This window comes from Sinohyriopsis cumingii, chromosome 15, assembly GCF_028554795.1.
Source record: "Sinohyriopsis cumingii isolate HCF-2022 chromosome 15, ASM2855479v2, whole genome shotgun sequence".
Taxonomy (NCBI): domain Eukaryota; kingdom Metazoa; phylum Mollusca; class Bivalvia; order Unionida; family Unionidae; genus Sinohyriopsis; species Sinohyriopsis cumingii.
The window spans coordinates 71,040,013-71,060,789 of NC_142975.1; the positions used below are offsets into that span (position 1 = coordinate 71,040,013).

Sequence of the window (20,777 nt, forward strand, 5' to 3'; positions counted from 1 at the left end):
CTGTAATTAAAAATACTCACTCCTTACTTCAGGGATTTATGACGAGCAATTTCTTTACCAATTGATTTACTTTGTTAGAGCCTAATATCCCATTTGTAAGTTAAAAGATAAAAAATTAAATTATTTTTTAAAACGGATTCATAAATTCTCAAGACATGCCGATTTAAAAGTACAGTGGGAAAGATTCTCGTCTTCTCTATATTTAGCTTAGTTCTAGTTGTGAAAACTTGTTTATTCTATCAGCAGACCACGTACCGCACTTCATTTGACATGTTTATTGTTTTTACATGTATGTATGTTTATAACTAACCGCACTAAACCCAATTTGATGTAGTGGTGGATATACCCCCTTTCCATCAGTAGGGAATCCCCTATGAGATAGCGCCGTTAGCCATATATAGATTGGGTGGATAGATTACCCCGCCGCTAGAGGTCGCCCACATGATTAATGTGCCAGACGGAAACAAATATGGCAGCACCCGAAACCCAGCACACAGCACAGATGAGCAGGAATAAAACACCCGTAGAGCTAGCAGCCATGTGCAAAGATGTAAGTACCCAACACAGCCCGATGTAGACATTGTTCAGGGATCGCCTTTCGCTTTTGAGGTGACAGCAATGCGGAGAAAGACGGAAAAACAGGCAGATATGAACGGGGTAGGGCTTTAAACGCATGAGGCCAACTCGCCACCATATGTGATTTGTAGTTTCAGTACGCGAGCATGCCTCTATTATACCCATGTGTTGTTTGCTGGTATTTAGGCCTTGATCAGACAGGCTTATGCATGAAAAATGATGCTTGTATATTTTAGACTATTTTTTACTAACATTTTTGCTGATATTTTGGTTTTTGTTGATATAATTTAACGGTTTGGGGGCCCCATTGTCGGCGGGTGTTTCCCGTTATAAGGGGCGGCGAAGTGTAACGCCTTTCGCCGCAGTCATTTCATTACTGTACTCACTCAGGCGTAACGTATACAAGCAGATAGGCCACTGGAACAAAGGGGTCACCGCCATAAAAGAGATAACTGTTAATAAGAAGAATAATGCGTGATCTATGTGACGCTTAAAACGACAAAAGGATCCTTTCTCCACTGTCTAATACAACCGTTAGTTAAACGATGGGGTTACTTGGGGGAAATCATAAAGTGTATGGTGCATTTCGTTTTTGTATAAAATGCAAGTCTCTCTCTCTCTCTCTCTCTCTCTCTCTCTCTCTCTGTCTCAACGGATTAATAAAGTCCCACTTCTTTCAGATAGAGAAGTGCATCCTTGTAGCTTAAAGTCTGACTACCCCAAAATTTATAATTTTGCTGGTGAACATGACAAAACAAGATACTGGTTCATAATGGCTTTTGATAATTAAAAGTACTTCAGTTGTGTATCTTTGTAACATTTTAATAGCATAGTATTATGTATTATAAATGTATAAAGAAATTACATTATAGGTTAGAAAGTTTACTTAATTGAAGTTATATTTCCAGTAAAAAGTATTAAAAAAATTGCTGCCAACATTTTGCAGTTTCCCACAAATACAAATATGCCATAATCTAATCATAATTAAACATTACAGGGCAATAAATACCAAAACCATTTTTAAATAAATGATATGAAAAGATTCATGACCTTCTCACACATTGTTATTCAAGCATTCTCAGATAATACATAGAATAAAGAGATGCATGGGGAGGGGAAGAAATGCTTCACATCCACAATGTTTAATTGACCAGCCATAGAAGCTTATTTGGCAGAGCATTAGATTTGTAATCCATGTGTAATGTGTTTGATACCCGCCCAGGCCTGACATGGTTGGCTGCCACTGTGTGTTCATGGGAAAGACATAGGTTCCATTTAAAAACACTAACAACAACATGTGTCAATCAATTTATGGAGGGCATTGGATCAATATTGATTGGCTTTTGGCAGTTTAACTTTTAAAATTTACATAATTTAGCAATAAATGATATATTTCAGATCAGATAAATTTATTTACCAAGAATTGAGTCATATTTAAAGTAAAATTCTTTTCTTTAATCTCATCATACCTCAAGCTATTTGACATGTTTGCTGTCATTAAGTATATACACAGTTGTAAATTGTAACATGAAATGGAAACAATGTAAATTTGTAAGGTTTATATGAAAGAGTAGCTAATATGCATTCACAGATAACCATCTTTTCCTGCACTGGTGCAAGCAAGTTTATTTAAAGTGCATTTCATGAATGTACTTGCAGTATATACTGGTTTATATGTGGAGGAGTCCAACTGCAAACTGCAGAGAACCCGATCTGCTGTTGCATAACATGCTAGGAGATCTTGGTCTATGCAGTTTGTTAGGAGTAATCAGTAGAACAAACAACATAGACCCTGATCTTCCAGGGCAGGTCGGGGTCATGTCGGTGTTGTTTGCAGTTGGACTAGTGTTAACATGAGTATAGATGATGAGTGCGTTACGGACAGTTGACATTTTGATATAACTTCCCCCCAAAAGACCTGTATTAAATTTGACATTTTTAAAAAATGTATGCATACGTTAGTAGTAGGCAGAATACTTTGTCGACTATTGCATATATATACCGATACATGTGAAACTATTATGGTTGACTTAGGATATTAAATTAGAAAAGTAGAAGAATCCTACCCCGATTTTTTGAATAACAAAATTGCGGATATGTTCTTTGAGTCCCAAAATTATGTATTTGATGAGTCCATTTCATCATGACTCTTTCATACATATTTGCACAACATTTAAAAAAAAGTTAACCGTGTTACTGACATCTGCATTTTTTGTTATTAACATAGGATTTGGATGGTGTGTTTGAACTTAAAAACAGTAAATATTTCATGAACTTGAAATGAAAATAAATGAGGTGTTATGTTTATCATTATGATTGCTGTGGGAATATGATTTGGTGATTTTTACCACACGAGCTGAGCTTGATTGATCTTTTATTATGATGATGTTGGATTTGAAAAAGATTTTGTACTGATAGCTGCACTTAAAGGAAGAGAAAACTTCTTGTGAAGCAAGTGAGAAAGGAAAATAAACATTGTTTTTTTCAGCAGATTAGGCATGAATAATATCCCTTGGGAGCCTCTGAAATCCCCCTATAGCTAAACAGTCATTGACTTTTGAAATGGAAATGAAACTATACAGAGGTACCAATAGAGCAGCCATACAAATGCAAACCTCCTTTTCCACATGTAAAAGAAAAAGGTGAGGTTTTTGTTATGATTAAAAGCAAAACACTTGAACTAAGTTGTTGTTGTTATTGTTGATTTGGTGTTGTGTGGAATAACAACACAAATAGGTTATTAAGTGCAGATACAATTACAGTAAATTGTCTTCCCCTAGGACACACCATGGCAGCAGACCCAGGCAAATCTGATGGTCACTTTCAAACCCACACCAGAATTGGTTGCAAAACTGTAATGCTAATCACTGAGGCACTGTGCTTAACACTTTTAATTAAGACCAAGATAAACTCAAGCTATGATTATTGTCTGTGTGAGGAATGTTGTTTGAATAAAATGTTAAATGTAAATATTAATAATAATTACCAAAAGCAAGTTGAATTTGTTAAATCCATAATGTTTTTTTCTCTCAGTGTTATTGAAATCTGGGAAAATGCTTAGGACTATACCCTTTGGGATGGGGGTGGGTGGGGTTCTTTATTAAAAATCATTATCCTGTAACTTTCTTAAATCATTACATCAATAGGATAATAATAAGAATCCTGGGAGATAGAGTATCGAAACTGCCTTATTGCAGTTGAATTTATATCAATATTTTTTAATTATGATGGTGAAAATGATAAATAGAATACGAAGAAACCCAAAATTGTCAAATATACCAGGAAAATTAGTTTTTATCATGTAAATTCTACATGTAGAGGACTATTAAGCACTGGCCTGTCTATTTTTATCAAGGTGTAGGCTTGTGGAGGGTGTACCAGGATAGAGGTAGAGCCAGTGATAACACAGGCTAGGCAGGGCACATCTGGCAAATTCCCAGCAATAGTATCCATGGGGTCAGCATGCCTGCAGATAATCCAAGTCCAATATTCTGGAGTCAATAAGGGTAGCTCAGCTTCTCTGGTTATACATGTAGCTAGCCTGGGGAATTTCTTTGTTTCAAGTGCCTACTTCCATGAGTGTTGGAGGCCCCACACAGGAAACATAACTTGATTATATGAAGTGACTGCAGCTTTGCTAGTATATTTAAGTATTTTCCTCCTAAATATGCAAATTAGATTAAAAATTTTGTTTTTTGTTTTGTTTTGAGTACTAAATTAATGTTCTTGTTGACATTGGTTTGGACAGAAGAGAAAAAAAAGTTTCCCCACCCCAACCTCTTTCAACTGGTTTTCAGTTCTTTCACTTTGAAACAAATATATCCTATGGTTGCTAAAGAAAGTAAATAGAAAACCTTCCTGTTTTTAACTGATCTCAGTTCCCATAGTCACTTGATAACCTTCATATTATAAAGAAAGCACAGCCTAGGATATTTTTTTAGGTATGATCCCCCCCCCTCCAGCTCATGAGGCCAACCCTTCTGTGCTGGTCATTTGTTTTTATAAAAGGGATGGCCTTTCTAAAGGAGAACAGAATGGTAAAAATATAAGTGGGTGGGGGTGTTGGGCAAGGTGGATTCTGATTAGGGGGCCCCTCATGAGGAAGAACATTGTATTGGCCAGATAAACTCTAATAGAAATCAATACCTATTGGATATTATTGGCCAGATCTTTGCCAAAGAGAATTAAAGTTGTTTTGGTAATGCTATTACACACTACCCACTGAATATATTTGATAATTTTCACACAACTGGAGATAAGTTTTTTCGGGGGAAAAAAGTAATTCATTATAATAGAATCCAAATAAGCCTGTTCAGAAGTCATAGCATAAAGTGTACATGGTCAATACAATGAATTAATTCACTGTTGACATGGGAATGACAAGTAGAAAGGGAATACTGCCTTAGGTTATTTTAGCTACAGGAGATTAGAATACTGAGGTTGTTTGAGGAAAGCGTGATGCTTTGCCCATACAGCTGGATCAAAGGGGTCATTGGTTTGAGGTGGGTGGGGGTGGTAGGGCTTTTAGATGTAGAAATTATCTCCAGTGATTATCAAAAGAAACATAAAAGAGTGGGTGGGTGTAACATAGGAAAAGGGTGTGATAATTTTCACACTAAGACATGGCTCATTATAAAGGAGGGTTTGCCTAATGATTTTATAAATTTCTTAACAATGTCATTTAATTATTTTTGTTTGTGAAATTGCACGGTTATTTTCTTGCTTAGGTACTTATTTAGAAGCAGATATAAATAAATGTATACATATATTACACCTTATAAGCACAGATCTGTTTCACCAGTGTTCAGCTGTAAATGGTCATTTCTTATTCCTGGAAGAATACATTCATGTATTCTCTTTCAGTATATTTTATTAGCTTCCAGAAAAGATGACTGTATCAGTATTCCTTTTCCTAGTGATTATAAGGCCAAAATTTTGCCATTGACCCCTAAACCATGCATTTTACTTCTCAGTAATTGATAGACTGTGCAGATTGTTTAAATAATAATTTTGTCTAAGAATTTATATCATGATAATTCTTGAGTGTTGTAAAACAAAAATTTTCATTGATTAAAGAGTATCATATCTTGTAAATTTGCAGGTTTAAATTAAGTAGTACAGGACAGAGTGAATTTAATGGTATAACAGTACATGTTTAAAAAAAAAAATAGGGGCTCCTTTACCAGCCAGTAGCTGATTACAAGAAGACAGCATGATGATGATATTGGTGATGATTATGATGATGATTACCATCCTTATTATTGTTGCTTCATTTAATTCATATATCATTATTCCATATAGATAAGTATAAATACATAAAACTAATTATGTTAGAGACATTTGTATTTATCCAGAAAAGTTGCAAACTGCTGCTGGTGGTGTTTTCCTGTAAACCTTTGGTACTTGTGATTGGTCAATATCCATGGGAAATTGATCATTTGCCATTGTACACTGGGTAGTTGGGAGGGGAAGAGTGTATGCTGGCAGTGAAACCCATGGATATTGATTTTTCTTGGGTCTTGCAGCTAATTATTATGCATGCATTTTGGTGCTGTGTGTGAGAGAGGGAGAGAGTGAACATGTGAGAATGACTTGTGTTGTGGAATTTTGTCTTGTTCTTGCTGGACTTCTTAATATCTGGAACAATGCGCTGGTTGGATGCGGCAGTCATAGTGGCCTGCATGATAGAAATGGAATGAGGAATGTTCCCTGCTGCTGTTATTATATTGAAATACCCTGCTTGCATTTTGTTAGAGGGGCCATCTCAAAACATATCCATATGTCATAGATCAATGCTGGCATGAAATTATGCTTCTCATTTGTATGCTGTTTTCCTTTCCCCACAATTTAATTATTTTTTTAAATCCCATCACCCAGTCTGAAATGTCTTTTCAAAGTATAACACTAGACAATTGTTGTTTTTTTTTCTCCCTAATCATTAGTACTATTTTCATTAGGAATTTTGCTGCATTTTTTGCTTGGCCTTTACTGATAGAAATTTAGCGCTTCGTACAATTCATTTAGTATTTTTGCAAAATTTAGTTTTCTTTTTGTAGGATATAGTTAAGAGAATTAAGCTTGTATCAGCCTTACTTAGACATGCTTTTAATATCAGTATATTCTAGGATGCTTGGTTTTGAAATTCACACTAATTCATAATTGTGCTGAACAAAATCAACTCGAGCCTTTTATATTTGATTGAAAATCCTGCCAAAATCGTGAAATTCCTCCCCTTTTTTTCAAATGGAGTGGAGGCTCCCTGACCCATTTAAATGTTCAGTATTAGACGCTGAATATATCAACCAAATAGTATGCTAAGCATGATTTTATTTTCATAAGCAGCTTTAAATTTGCAAATCTGGTGGAAATTGCAATGGCATTCATGTTGAATTTTTGTAAGGAACAAGCCAAGAATAAACAAAGAAAATATTAATTTTTATTGCCACTTTAAAGTTTTCCTTTAAAAAAATGCATATTGATAACATGTCAGAATAATGTTGGCAGTACATAATAGGGATGCAGACTTTAATTTCTTTCACCAGATTGCCAGATTGTTCATTTCTTAGAAAATCACACCAAAATATCAAATGAATGTGTGAATCTGGCTTGATATGGTAAAACCATATCCATATTTTTTCATAAATATTTTTCTGTATTCATAAGAATTCCTCTCTTGTCTCAAATGGGAGGAAGGGTTCTTGTCCATGTTTTCACTTCTAGAATAGACCATGGAAATGTGGTAATATTATAACTAGTTGATACCGAAAAAATATGCTGTATAATGCATTAGCCCTCCTCGGTACTTTTGTTCAATAAAATTATCTTGAAAATATTGGTTGTTTTAAACTTTACAAAGTGGAATGAAATGTTTTGAATGTACTGAAGCAAAAAATATTGCTTTCGAATCATCACTAAGGCTTAAATAGCAAACTCTAAAATTAGGACATTTTATGGGTGACTTTGAATAAAGGAGAATTTTTATTTTAAAGTTCAACTTTAATTTGATTGAAGATACCTAAGTTCTAACCTTATGACTTGAGATTTGTTTTGAGATGCCCCTCACCCTGTATCTAAGGTAGCTGGAACCCAGGTCTCAGGCATGCAATGTTATTTGGATATATGGTGTTTATGGGTAGGTTATTTCAATTCATTTGTCATTTATTTTTATACAATAAAAGATTTTATGAACATTTTCTTCAATACTCTTTTTTTTCAAATGTTTTTCTTACACAAATCTTTTTTGTCCCTTTTTGTGTAAAATTGAAGTCCCAAGTTCTGTTTCACTTGAATATGTTTCTTGTACTATGTGTAGAAGAATTGAAATGTCGTGTGTTTTGTGTAGTATGGATTGTGATAGAAAAATACAACCACAAATAAACCCAGCAACAAGTTAAATTTATCTCGTATGCTAGCCTAAATTCAAGTCCGAGATAATAGATATTCAGAGTATTAAAAGGCATAAGCAACATAAAATCTTACTGTTCTCAACTACAGTCAAGCCTGTGTAATATAAATTTGTTTATCGGACAAATGTTTTGATTCAAGGCAGGAATGGGGAAAGTGGTATATCCAAAAAGAGGGAGGTATCTTCCCCACCACCTCTTCCCTTGGTCAGTTAAAATAGCATACTGTCTCATTAAAAAAATAAACAGCTAAAATAATATTTTTTAATTGAAATAAAACACTGGCCATCTTAAGGCCTGTGAAAATGACAGTTTTAATCGAAATGAACCATTACCATCTCAAAATGGAAGAAGCAATTGTGCAAAATATCCTAGATCACCCTGTGAAGCCAGTTATTGAAAGTCATGTAAAATTAGACCACTGTAGGAAACTATTGCAAATACACAAGATTAAACAGTATATGTTTATAAAAAAAATTTGAGATCAGGCTGAAATCGTGTACTACTACTGTAAGACTAGTTTGTTTATGCAATTTACATCTTAAAATATGCTTTATTCTTTCAGGAGAACAATACTTTTTGAAAAGTCCACTCCTACTTCTATTTTTACAAATTTATGGCAGAATTTCATATAATAAAGCTTTTTCCATTGTTATCAGACCTCCCATCTTTTTATTTTTATTAGTCTATACCTTAGAGCTGTTCATTGAAGTAATACTGAAAAAGATTAAGCAATATTTTTCTAGTGTATTTAAATAATTGTGTTTTCTCTTCTTTGCTCCTCAGCTTGCCTTGAAATGTTTAAGCAAACCTAATCATGCATACAAAAGTTTTGTCACAGCAGTAGTAAGCATTTAGGTCAATACTATAAAACCTTAAAGTTTAATTAAGCAATTAGTTGCGTTAACAGACATTTTTTTAAAAATCATTCACTGGTTTCCTCACATTTTAGAAGAGACAGATTACTACAGGCTTGACTATAGTAAATTTGTTAGATAGTTTGGATTGTCGTGTGCTATGCACCATTGGTATAGTAATGGACATCAGATTAACCGATTAAGACTATATTCATTAAGAGAATAGCATTAAATAAGAACTTGTTTATCTGCATCTCAAAACAATCCTGCCTGGTGCATGTTATTTTAAGGTGTTATGCTTTGTACTTGTATATTGTGAGATCTTCTTAATCCAGACTTGGTTTATTTTATAGTCAGAGATTCTGGTATTGTTTTACCAATGGGTGTCATTGAGAAGTAATCGTCTATTGAAAAGTACACATTTTTCCATCACCAAATAGGGCAGCATTTGCTGGTCTATATTGCATAATCAAAAATCCATGGAAAAGTGACTTGTAGAGGTTGATAGCTTGGTTATTTACCTTTGTGTCAGCTCATTTATATCCAACAATTCACTCACATAGTTTCTTTTCATCGCTACTATCTCATACCACAATCATTTTCCATATAATAGTTTTGATAGTGGAGGCAACAGTGGTATGGACAAAAAAGTCATGTAATGGCGACTATACATATGAAGTAATAATTTCCTGAAACAGAGTTAAATAATTGAGCTTACAGCATCCCAGTTTGTGCATTTGCATGGACTGATGGTTGTGATATGTAGGTTGGCATGATTGGGGTGGCAAAATCTGGACATTCAATAGACAGCTGACTCTGACAACCCTTCAGCAAAATAATTAGATGCCAATTATTTATGACAATGTCATGGTGTCAGTAGTTAGGATTTTTTGGAAGAGATTTTTTCCATTAAGTTTTAAACTGATTCATTTATCGTATCATTTGCTTATCCCATAAAGTCTGGATTAAAGAGGTTTTACTTTTTATATTGCATTTGCATGGTAATTTTTTGTATCCATATAAAACTATGTTGTGCAAGAAATGCATCATGCTAGTGCACCTTTTGAATTTTACTCTCTCTCTCTCTCTCTCGTAAATAAAAGGTAGATGTTGCAGAAATAAATTTGTTCAACATGCCTCATGTTATTTATCTGTGATTATTAAGAACCGATGCAAAAATGATATTTAAATCTAATCCCTCGAAACATTGGTAATCAGTCCTTTGACTGGTAGGTGCCACTTTGATTTTTATTGATATTTCAACATAAATTAACACAATATGAGAACGTTTCTCTAGCCAGGTTACTGTTATATACAAAGTAAAATCTGAATGAATTTGCAAGAATAAATTGTCACAAATTATTTTAAAGTTATGACATAAATGACTCCTTTTTTAGAATAAGAAACAATTGTCATGTAATAACTAATTTTTCTATACGTAGAGACTTTCACTTTCAGGTAAGTATTACAGATCATATTCTTTGCTTTATCCTTGCAGTTAATATACAGTAATTCTATACAATGGAGCTCTGCATCACCATGATAGTGTGTGGTCAAAGGTTTTTTTAAATTGTAAAATCTGCACTTCATTTTTATTAGTTTGGCTTATAATTTAGAGGCATAACTACGCAGCCAGATGATGTATGCAACATAATGTTGCATAGTGCTTCCTGACCCCATCTCCACCCTTTAAAAAAGGAATCTGGGTTGTGCAGTACGCATTTGCATTAGTGCATATGCCTAGCTATGCCACTGTTATTCAAATCTTGAGATTCATGGAGTGCCTTTAATAACTACTGTTCAATGATACTGGCAAGAAAATAGAGGGTTTATATCAAAGAGAAACAGCAGCTTGTATGAAGTGGGCACACTGTAAAAATCTGGACAAGTGAATAAACATGTACCATATATACTCATATACAAGTTGAATCCATCTGCAAACTGCACAGACCCAGATCTGCTATTGTATAATGCACTGTCAGATCTGAGTCCATGCGGTTTGGTAAGAGTAACCAGTAGAACAGTCATGGACCCTGATCTGATGGTATGTCATGCAACAGGAGATTAAGGTCTGTTTTGTTTTTGCATTTGGAACTGACAATTATGCGAGAGTGTGTGTGTGTGTATATATATATATATATATATATATATATATATATATATATATATATATATATATATATATATATATATATATATATATATATAGTAAGCTTATTGTTTAAATTAGCACAGACAGAATGTGCTTTATTGTATGCACTTATCTTTTGTGATTTGCATTACATCTATTTGTAAAGGTTGAATGTTCACAATCAACTCATAATATATAGTGTTGCATCTTGGTTAAGCTGTTTAAATTAGAGGGGCATTTTATGTGCTTTGTTTTCCATCTGTAATGAACAAGAAACGAGGATTTGTAAAATTTTCATAACAGCTGATAGTTTGTGGTGGAAGAATGACCCATGGGCTTGCACAAGGTGCAACACTTATCAATGAGAGTTTGTAACACAGTACACATAGTGTAGATTGACCATGTTATACTTGTTCTGGTGTAGGGTATTACTGAGTTAGTTTAGTGATGTGAGCTTGAATAGTATTCATGCACTGGCTGTACTAAATTCATCAGGTGTGAATTACACACAAATCCATGGGCACAGGTTGGATCTACCTGATCAAATAGTGGACCACCTTACATATTCAGTTAAATCCCCAAGGAATTGACAGTAGCTGGTAGCCTCACATCATAAAAATGAAAGGCCACAGTTGCATCAGATGTGTATTGGCATATTTTTACCCAGATGAATCAAATGAAGATATGTAAAGAAAGTTCCGAATGCATTCAAATTATTTAAAACAATTTAATTTTAAGTAAGTTAAAAATGTTCCATGCATGTTTGAAATGATAGTACAGAATCCTTGCGAGAACAATTGCTCAGATAGAGCCAAGATATTGAATGTGCCCTGAATTGATCCAAGTCCTTGAGCCCTATGATGTATTCTCAAAGGCATGATTAATGTCTTGATAATTGGAGCTCGTTCAGGTAGCAAAAATTTGTCTTTCACAATGTTTCTAGATACTACATAGAACATTTAAAAATGCAGTTAGTAACAGACAAAGAAATAAAATACTTAATTTGCTACTTTTTTATCAGGAGATATGAAAAGTAAAAGTTTTTAGTTTATTATAACTTGAGTACGACTGTCTGTAACTCTTAAATCCAGAAATGGAAACTGTTGGGTCCAATGTCTCCAACCAGGGAAAAACGGGGATTATTTAAAAAAATTGGGGGTCATCACTACCTATATCTGTTGCTTGTTTACTAGTATTAAAGGGGGCCCCAAGTGGCTGAGTGGTCTAAAGCGCTCACTGTTATGGATCATTGCCATCTCACCTCCGTCTGCGTGAGTTCAAGTCTCGGGTTTGGACAATGTGGGTACATGGGAAAGCTTGCCATTAGCTTCTTGTGGGTTGGTGGTTCTTTCCCAGGTTTTCCCGGGTTCTTCTTTCACCATTTATACTGGCTGCCATGTTTAGCCTATCTTGTGCTGAAGAATGGTGTTAAACCCTACAACAACAACGACAACTAGTATTCAAGAAAATTCTGACACATTATTATCAACCTATTCAGCATGTGCCTTGCTTGCTAGGATTGAATACCTTATGCTTGAGTCTCGTGGGTTGGTGGTTCTTCCCTGTGTTTTTCAGGGTTCTTCCTCCACCACTTATACTGGCCGCTATGTATAGCCTATCTTGTGCTGAAAATGGCATTAAACCCAAGAACAACAAGAACTTATGCTTGAGCAATCTGATCAAAATCAGATCTCCACTGTCCTACTTGTAAATCTGACAGCAACCACTTAGGGATCATGTTCTGGTGACCTATATTATTTTCATAATCTCTAATTTTGTCAGCCAATCTGATGAAGTCTTATATATTTGTGTTTGGGAGGCTGATCAGTATGGTTGAAGTGCATCAGTGTGTTCTGAAGATTTGATTCACTCTCAGGTTTTTGAAAGCTGCATTTCCATTGGCTAATTCAAAGGTCACCAGAAATTGACCCCTAAGTGGTCGCAGTCAGATCTTGACCTAGGACAGTGGAGATCTGATTTTAATCAGATTGTATGCTTGAGTAACCTTTCCCATTATAATTTATTTTAGGCATTGATGTAAATGCAGTATTGTTTTTGCCTAAGATCTACCTCATATTTTTTCTTTTATGATCATTGACCATGTGCTCTCGATTGGTGGCCAATAAAATGAAAATCAGTCAGATAATTCTATCGGCAAATGCAGTGGATCATCTTGTAAGTAAATGTGGTTGGGATGAACTTGATTCTGTCTGAAGTTAGTCATAATGTTCATTTACTTGTATTCTCTTGAGATATTTGTATGCCCCTACAAGTGACCTAGGTAACTTGTTGCTGCATAGATTGAAAAGAAGAATCATTGGTATAATGGTGCAGCCTAAACTGAACAGTGTTGTATCACCTTGATTATTACCCAGTGTAGTAGGGTGTAGATATGAGCCAGCTACACAGCAGTGTTGAACCTTGGTTGAGGTATCAAGGAGATTATATATATACCGGTAATGATCAATATATGGGGATTATGGGGACAATGATAGTTTGGGGTGGGAGAATTGTCCCTGAGCATGCTCAGAGTGTAGTACATGTACTGACACAGGTACAAGTGGAAAATGGTCAGTTTGCTTTTTATGTACTGTAAATAATAATGGTTAATTAAGACAGCAGAAAAGGCAGAGAACCTGATTTTTATATAGATAGTTGTGCTAATCACCAAATAAGGAAAAACAAGTCACTACAAGAGCAAATTTTACATTATCAAGTTTTTTTTTAATAAACTCATATAGAAGGTGCCTTATATGTGCACACTTTCGGCATAGTTATACTGGAACACTTGTATGCTTAGTTTCCATATACACTTATTCTCACCTAGGTGTTTTGTTTTTTAAATCCAGATTTTACAGTGTGTTTTAAATATTAACTTTGTAAAGAAATTTAAAAAATCTAACAACTACGTGAATTGCATTTCATAATCATTTTTTTTCCTCAAATTTTAAGAAAGAAAATGCCCCAAAGATAAAGCAGAGAATATTGTATCTAAATGTAATTTTTGGGTATATTTAACTTGAAATTTATAATTTTTGTACACATAGTTTGAAATATAAAAAATGACATCTTAACAAAACAGGCTGTGGATGATAAACCTCAGCTGCCTCCGTGGAAGGGTGTTATGGTTCCATGTGCAGAACTTAAAAGTTATTTAGACAGTCTCCCAACATTTGATCGTAAAAACATGTTACGCAAAGGACGTGAAGTGCACAAAATATATGTTGACATGGTAAAAGGAGAAACATTCTTGGACGATCAATTTTCTTACACGGAATTTGGAAAAATGGTGCTACAAAATGGATCTGTTCGGGCGGGACGCGCCAAAAATGCCAAACAGATTGTGGTTGCCAGGGAGACACTTTATTGCAGTGGGACAGGAGCTTGCAAGCGAGTGTGTGGAGGTTATGGGGAGTGTATACCAGGTGAGTTTTTTTTTAAGGAAGATAATTTCGTCATTTCTCATATAGTCCTAAATGTATACATCCTGCTGCATTATTTACATTTGCTGCCAAACATTTTATTTATTTGATTTGAGCTTTATGTTACGTTTTGAAAGGTTTGTTAAAGGTCACTTATAATTCATCATGTAATACTTGTCCATGTTTACTTTCATGAGTCAGATCTTTTTTTACATTCTGGTATTTTGACATCATTTCAAATTTGGTCAAGTTGAATTGAAAACTCCATGTTTAGCATTCATGCATTTTTCAACTTTTGGACCATATTTTACAGTGATGAATGTTTTGTACACTTTTGAATGTCTTGTCTTACAAAATATGTTTTGCTCGTGCAGAACTACTAAGTATAGTGAATGGAGTTTACCATCAGAATTGGGGTGCATCTGCGTGTCTCCCTAGATAACTTGTGCACAACAAATATGGACCACACTATGCAAGGGTTACTAAAGGACCTCTGAATAAAGAAGGTTCCATCCTTGCTAAATGTTGAGACCATGGGTGGGGGAGCAGCACTGTTTAATTGCTGAACACTTGTTGTATAATTGCTTTGGGAATTCTTTTTGTAATGATACTGTTTTTGGTACAAAATTACCATTATTTTCAAGATATCCAATCTCAGAAAGATCGTGAAAAACATAACTCAAAGAGGTTTTGATAAATCATGCGCCGGGGCCCCATGTGGCCTAGTGGTCTAAAGCACTCACCGTTACAGATCAGTGCCATCTCACCTCTGTCTGCATGGGTTTGAGTCTTGGGTTCAGCCAATGTGGGTATGTGAGAAAGCTTGCCAGTTGCTTCCCGTGGGTCAGTGTTTTTTTCTGGGGGGTTTTCCAGGATCTTCCTCTACCATTTATACTGGCCACCATGTATAGCCTATTTTGTGCTGAAAAATGGCATTAAACCCTACAACAACAACAATGCCTCATTGTGTAACATTGAATGTGACATCACTGCATTTTGCACAAGAAAACAATGATTAATTTTTTCCTAAAGAAGAAAATTTATTTCATTAACTAATTCGGCCCCGGAAGTTTTTGTCGTTTTCGCCTGAAATGCGAGTAGGATAGACATTTTGGGGGCGGTTTCTGAATACATCGTAATACATCGGCTTTCAACATATTTTCCATGAGACTAATGCCTAGTTGTATTAGAAACATCGTTTTCCATTAGTTATTTTTTTTGCGCATGAGCAGAAAGGTAAAAGTTGGAGTTCTTCTCTTTTTTCTTTTTTTTTTTGCTTAATGGACCCATCATTTTTGTATGGAGACTACTCTTTATTCCAAATGCCCACCGTATCCTAGTTTTTGCAGAGCTTCATCTCTCTGTGTGCAGTTCAAACTGGTCTGCCTTAGATCTGAGGCCAAAAGGTCTAAAATCCAGACACAAAATTGCATTCTGACCATGAGCGAATTTTGGGTGAAAAAAACAGATCCCAAAAATTTGGTTTTTTGCTCTGCATTTTGTAGTGCAACTAGTATTTCCAGATTACTTGGAATCATTGTAGAGCCAGCTATATCTCTGCTTTTTTGTAATACCACCCACTTTGGTGTATCTTAAATGACCTTGATGCTGCAGAGCTCGAAAATAGGGTACCTCCTCATGCCTACAGGCGGGATTGGGGCCGAATGAGTTAAACAACTATCAACATTGAAATTGGATTTGTAAAAATCAAATGTTTTATTAGTGACATAAACTCACTATAGGTTTTTGGAACTCACTTCTCTATAGTTAACCATATCTGTTAAACAGTTTTGATTTCACTGGGAACTCTTTTCACCTGGCTTGCCTTGCTACTTTTTGATCACATTTGTGAATTACTAGGATAGTTTAATGGTAGTTTAATTGTCACTTGTACGGTAATATTTTATAACAGTGTTCAAGTTGTCAGTTGAAATTAGCTGACTTGCATATGACTGACCAATAGCTCTTATGCAGGTAGGGTTTGCATGCCTTTAAACATTTTTTTGTTTATTCCATCCCCTGTATTTGATTTGGTACAAAAGACACAACATGATAACACAAAGCAGGTCTGCTTTCAATTGAGGGTAAAAATACAACAAATACATCCTCAAATCAGAGATCAAAACAGTCAGCAGTTATTTAGATTCTTGCAGAAATGCCCATGGATATAACCGTGAAGGTAAATTCACCATTTTTTTTTATTCGGTACAAGAGGGCATATCACATTTATGATGATTACACTGAAACCAAATTAAAATATATGACTAAAACACAAATTTCACTTGACAAAACTGATTTCTGTGCTATTTTTTAGGCATTAGTGACATTTGCACTGATCAAAATTATTATTTTTTTGTAAAGAAAATGAACAAAATATAGGACTTCTTATTACACGCTGAGAAATTCATGATATTGATTCAAGATTCTGGACACAAACCACATTTTTCTAGGATAAAATGGGCAATATGTCATTGTTCCTTTTACCAATTCTGATTGCTATTTTCTTCATGTTCAACAAATGAGGATCAATTCTGTCATTTTCTAGAAGAAAGAAAATGGGGTCCATACCCCCCCCCCCCCTTGCAGGTTATAAACTGGTTTACAAGTTATCGAGGAAGTGGTGATCCAGTAAAATACATTCACTCACTGTGTCCAAAAATGTGGTCATTGTAAGAGAGACAACAAAACAATAGTTCATGAAATCATGAAAAACTTCCCTATACTGTTATTATTTCAAAGGTTGGCACAGAAAATGTTATTGTTTTGAGTTGGACAGTATTAATTCCCAGTATTTACAATTTTGCATGCATGTATGATGTGGTTAACAAGGTTGGTTCAAGCCAAGGAAGCATTGAAAATATTTGTCAATAATCTATCTCTGTCTCTCAGAACTTTGCTAGTTGCAGTAGGGTCTAACATCATGGGGAACTAAGAAATTTCAAGTGGAAGGTTATATGTAAAACAGACGATAACAGATCTGGCAATATATATTAAATTATTTGGTAATTGGAATTGTATAACCATTATTTCTTACTAGTTTTGAATGGGATTAAAGAATATCCATTGCAACACTTAAGATGAGAATGTACAGGGTTACCATAACTTCATTAAGCCATGAAGACTAAATTTGTATGCTACATATATTACTGATACATTAATTTAAGAAGGAAGTCAGTTGTTAACATATTTTTTAAATGAAAACACCATGCTTGATGAAAAATCCACCCCAAATTTTTTAAACATTTAAGCAAATTCATTTTTTTAAATAGAAAGTTCAATATTAAGCAGCCCCCCCCCCCCCATTCCAATTACAGTGAGGTCACTCTGGTCTTATTCTAGGAGTCCAGTTAATTTTATATACACCTGGACATACATTGAGCACTGCAAGTTATTGTAGTACTCAAATGTCGGTGGAGTCTGCTTTTGTAAAATCAGCATTTGCTTTGCAGCTCTAATTCACATGATCATTTCGTCGTAAAATAATCGATATTAAAATACTTTTATCTAGATGTTTCATAGTACCATGAACATTTGGTTGCAACTTGTGTATCAAATTAAATAATGAAAAAGAAAAACTGCCATGCAATTTTAATAATCACAAAAAACACCATTTCTTGTAAAACAAATAATAAAGTCAATGAAAAACAAGGGAAACATCAGAAATCCTTTTGAAGGGTAAATTGGTTGTGCAGGCTTTTTCTCTTGCAGAAGACCAGCGTGATCTAAGTAATTTTGTCATACTTAAGAAAGCCACTAACCAACATACCCTTTTCTCTGTATTTAATAAGCTTGTGGGATGTGTCTGTTATATGTCTGTTGACACAAGTTTGTCATTGCTACTCCTATACTATTTGGAGGATTACTATGAAATGATACACACACACTTACATCCTATACTATTTGGAGGATTACTATGAAATGATACACACACACACACTTACATCCTATACTATTTGGAGGATTACTATGAAATGATACACACACACACACTTACATCCTATACTATTTGGAGGATTACTATGAAATGATACACACACACACACTTACATCCTAAGGTTAAGATGGACTTTCTTGAAAATCTTGTTATCACTGCTACTCATAAATGGATAATCTAATTAGCATGTTTTTTCTTCTAAAAAAATACTTTTTATGATGCCACCACAGCAGCCATCTTGTTAATGCTACTTCTTGTGAATGGTATTTAACATTGACATGGGGTTCTAACCAGAAGACTAATCATGATTTATGGTTGCTTCTAATGGATAATCATGCTATTGCTGCATCTCTTGAATGGCTGGTCCTGTCAGCATGGGGTTCCACTAAAAGACATTTTATGTCAAGTTGGTCTTAAATGAAAATAGCTCGCATATTGAAAATGTTAACACTGTTCATCCAGAACTGAAAGTCATTATTGGCCTGGGTTTTTCACCAGAAGACTTTTTTTATGCTATCTAGCTATCCCACATAGAAATGGACCTGTCTGGACATCCGTTGTGGCCAGCTTGAAAAATTTGTTATAGCTTCTCCACCTGAATGACTGGTCGTATCTGGAGTAATTGTCACGAAAATACATCTTGTGATGTCTGATTTGTACTGAATAAAAATGGTGGCACTCTGACATCAGATATAACCACCACAGCAGCCTTCATGAAAATCTTTCTATTACTGCTCCTCCTGAATGAAAAGTCACAACAGCATGGGGTTTTCATAAAAAGAATTCTTATGGTGACTAGTTAATGTTCAATGAAATTTTGCAGATCTGGTACCCAATACAGCCACCCGGGTGATCATTTTGAAAATCTTGTCGCTTCCTCTCTGAGATGGAAAGTCACATAAACATTAGGTTTTCACCAGAAGACTGGTGATGTCAAGTTGGTATCAACAAAAATTGGTACCAATCGGATATCCAGTATGGCAGCCAACTTAAAAATTCTCATTAATGCTACTCCTCCTAAATGGAAAGTCATGTTGATCTCTGAGGTTTTCATCAGAAGACTGAGTTGTTGGACCTGAAAGAAAATGGTGCCGTTTTGGCCGCAAAAATGGCTGACATGATGAACATAATAAAGATTTTGTCACTAACTCTCGTAAATGGATGGTATTTAGTTTGTTCTAAATGAAAATTGTGTCAGTCTTACATCCAGCTGCTTTGAAAATCCAATCACTTAAGAATATAATAATAATAATAAATGATAAAGACTTTATTTAGAGAAGGTAACTTACTTAGTTACAGAACTAATCTACCTTGATGCCTTCTATCTGTTATGTACAATATATACAGTATATACAACATGATGTGAGGAGTCTGGCTTGACACTAGATAATTAACTAATTTTAAAATTCAAAGTATCAAGCCTGGAACACATGCACAGGCATCAGTGAAACATATATAAAATATAAAATATCATCCTGCATTGAAAAATTCAGCTATGGAAATGATGTAAAATTACAGAAAAGCAGGCGGTATTTTTTGTACTAGAACTGTTCAATTTTCTAAAGATTTCATCCATTTAAGACATTGATTGTGAAAAGATGAAATGCTAGGAGCCTGCCTTATGTCACTGGGAATGTTGTTCCATACCAGTGGACCAGTATATTGAAAACTTTTTTTTAAACAATTCCTTCTTTGGCCTTGGTATAATGTAATTTTTTCTTCTTATGTACCTTAAATTTGGAGTACCATCAGCATCTCTTTGGTGAAAGATATTGCTTAGATAGACAGGAATGTCTTTTCTGGATACTTTATACATCAATTTGGCCTTTCTAAGAAATATTCTTTCATGTATTGTTAAAACCTTTGCATCCTGAAAATTGTCTATACTTTGATCTAGAATTAAATGGCAAGCCCTCTTCTGGAGTCTTAAAAGTGTTGTCTTGTTTGAATTAGAGATATTACCCCAAATTACATTACAATAGTCCAGATATGGCTGAATATAACTTTTATAAAAAGATGACCCTATACTGAAGAGGAATGTATGTTTTGATTTTCCTCAGTAGCCAAAGATAAGAGTTAACCTTTTTGAAATATGTTTAATGTGAATAGACCAAGTAAAATTGTTATCCATGAATACACCAAGAATTCTATCTTGGGAGGTCATATTGAGGCTCACATTGTCAAATAGAACCTGGAGTTTGTCACTATCTAGCTTGCTCGTTTTTGTTGTGTTGTAACTAGTAGGGCTTTCGTTTTTTATGTCATACTGTTTTCCTTGTACCATACTTCAAGTCTGTTGAGAGCATATTGTAAGTTATTTTCAAGTACTGTTTTGGTTTTTGATGACTTCAAATGCTTGGCAGAGAAAAAGAAGAAATGGTCTTTTCTTGAATTCCAGAATATTCTTTTTGAACAGTAGAGAACAAGCTGGTACAAGAATGAGTGAATAAAGGG

At 34.7% G+C, this 20,777-nt stretch overlaps 1 protein-coding gene across 2 annotated transcripts in view; it reads left to right on the top strand.

Moving 5' to 3' along the window:
• Window positions 1–311: 311 nt before the first annotated feature.
• LOC149782046 (uncharacterized) overlaps window positions 312–20,777 on the top strand; it is a 93,016-nt gene continuing 72,550 nt past the window's right edge. Inside the window, exons 1-2 of one of the 2 annotated variants that reach the window (XM_089933456.1) lie at window positions 312–657; window positions 14,050–14,392. In XM_089933456.1, coding sequence (XP_089789582.1) covers window positions 619–657; window positions 14,050–14,392 — 382 coding nt within the window. In that variant the 5' untranslated portion in view covers window positions 312–618. The remainder of the gene's footprint in view (window positions 658–14,049; window positions 14,393–20,777) is intronic. The other variant, XM_089933455.1, reaches the window with a different exon arrangement.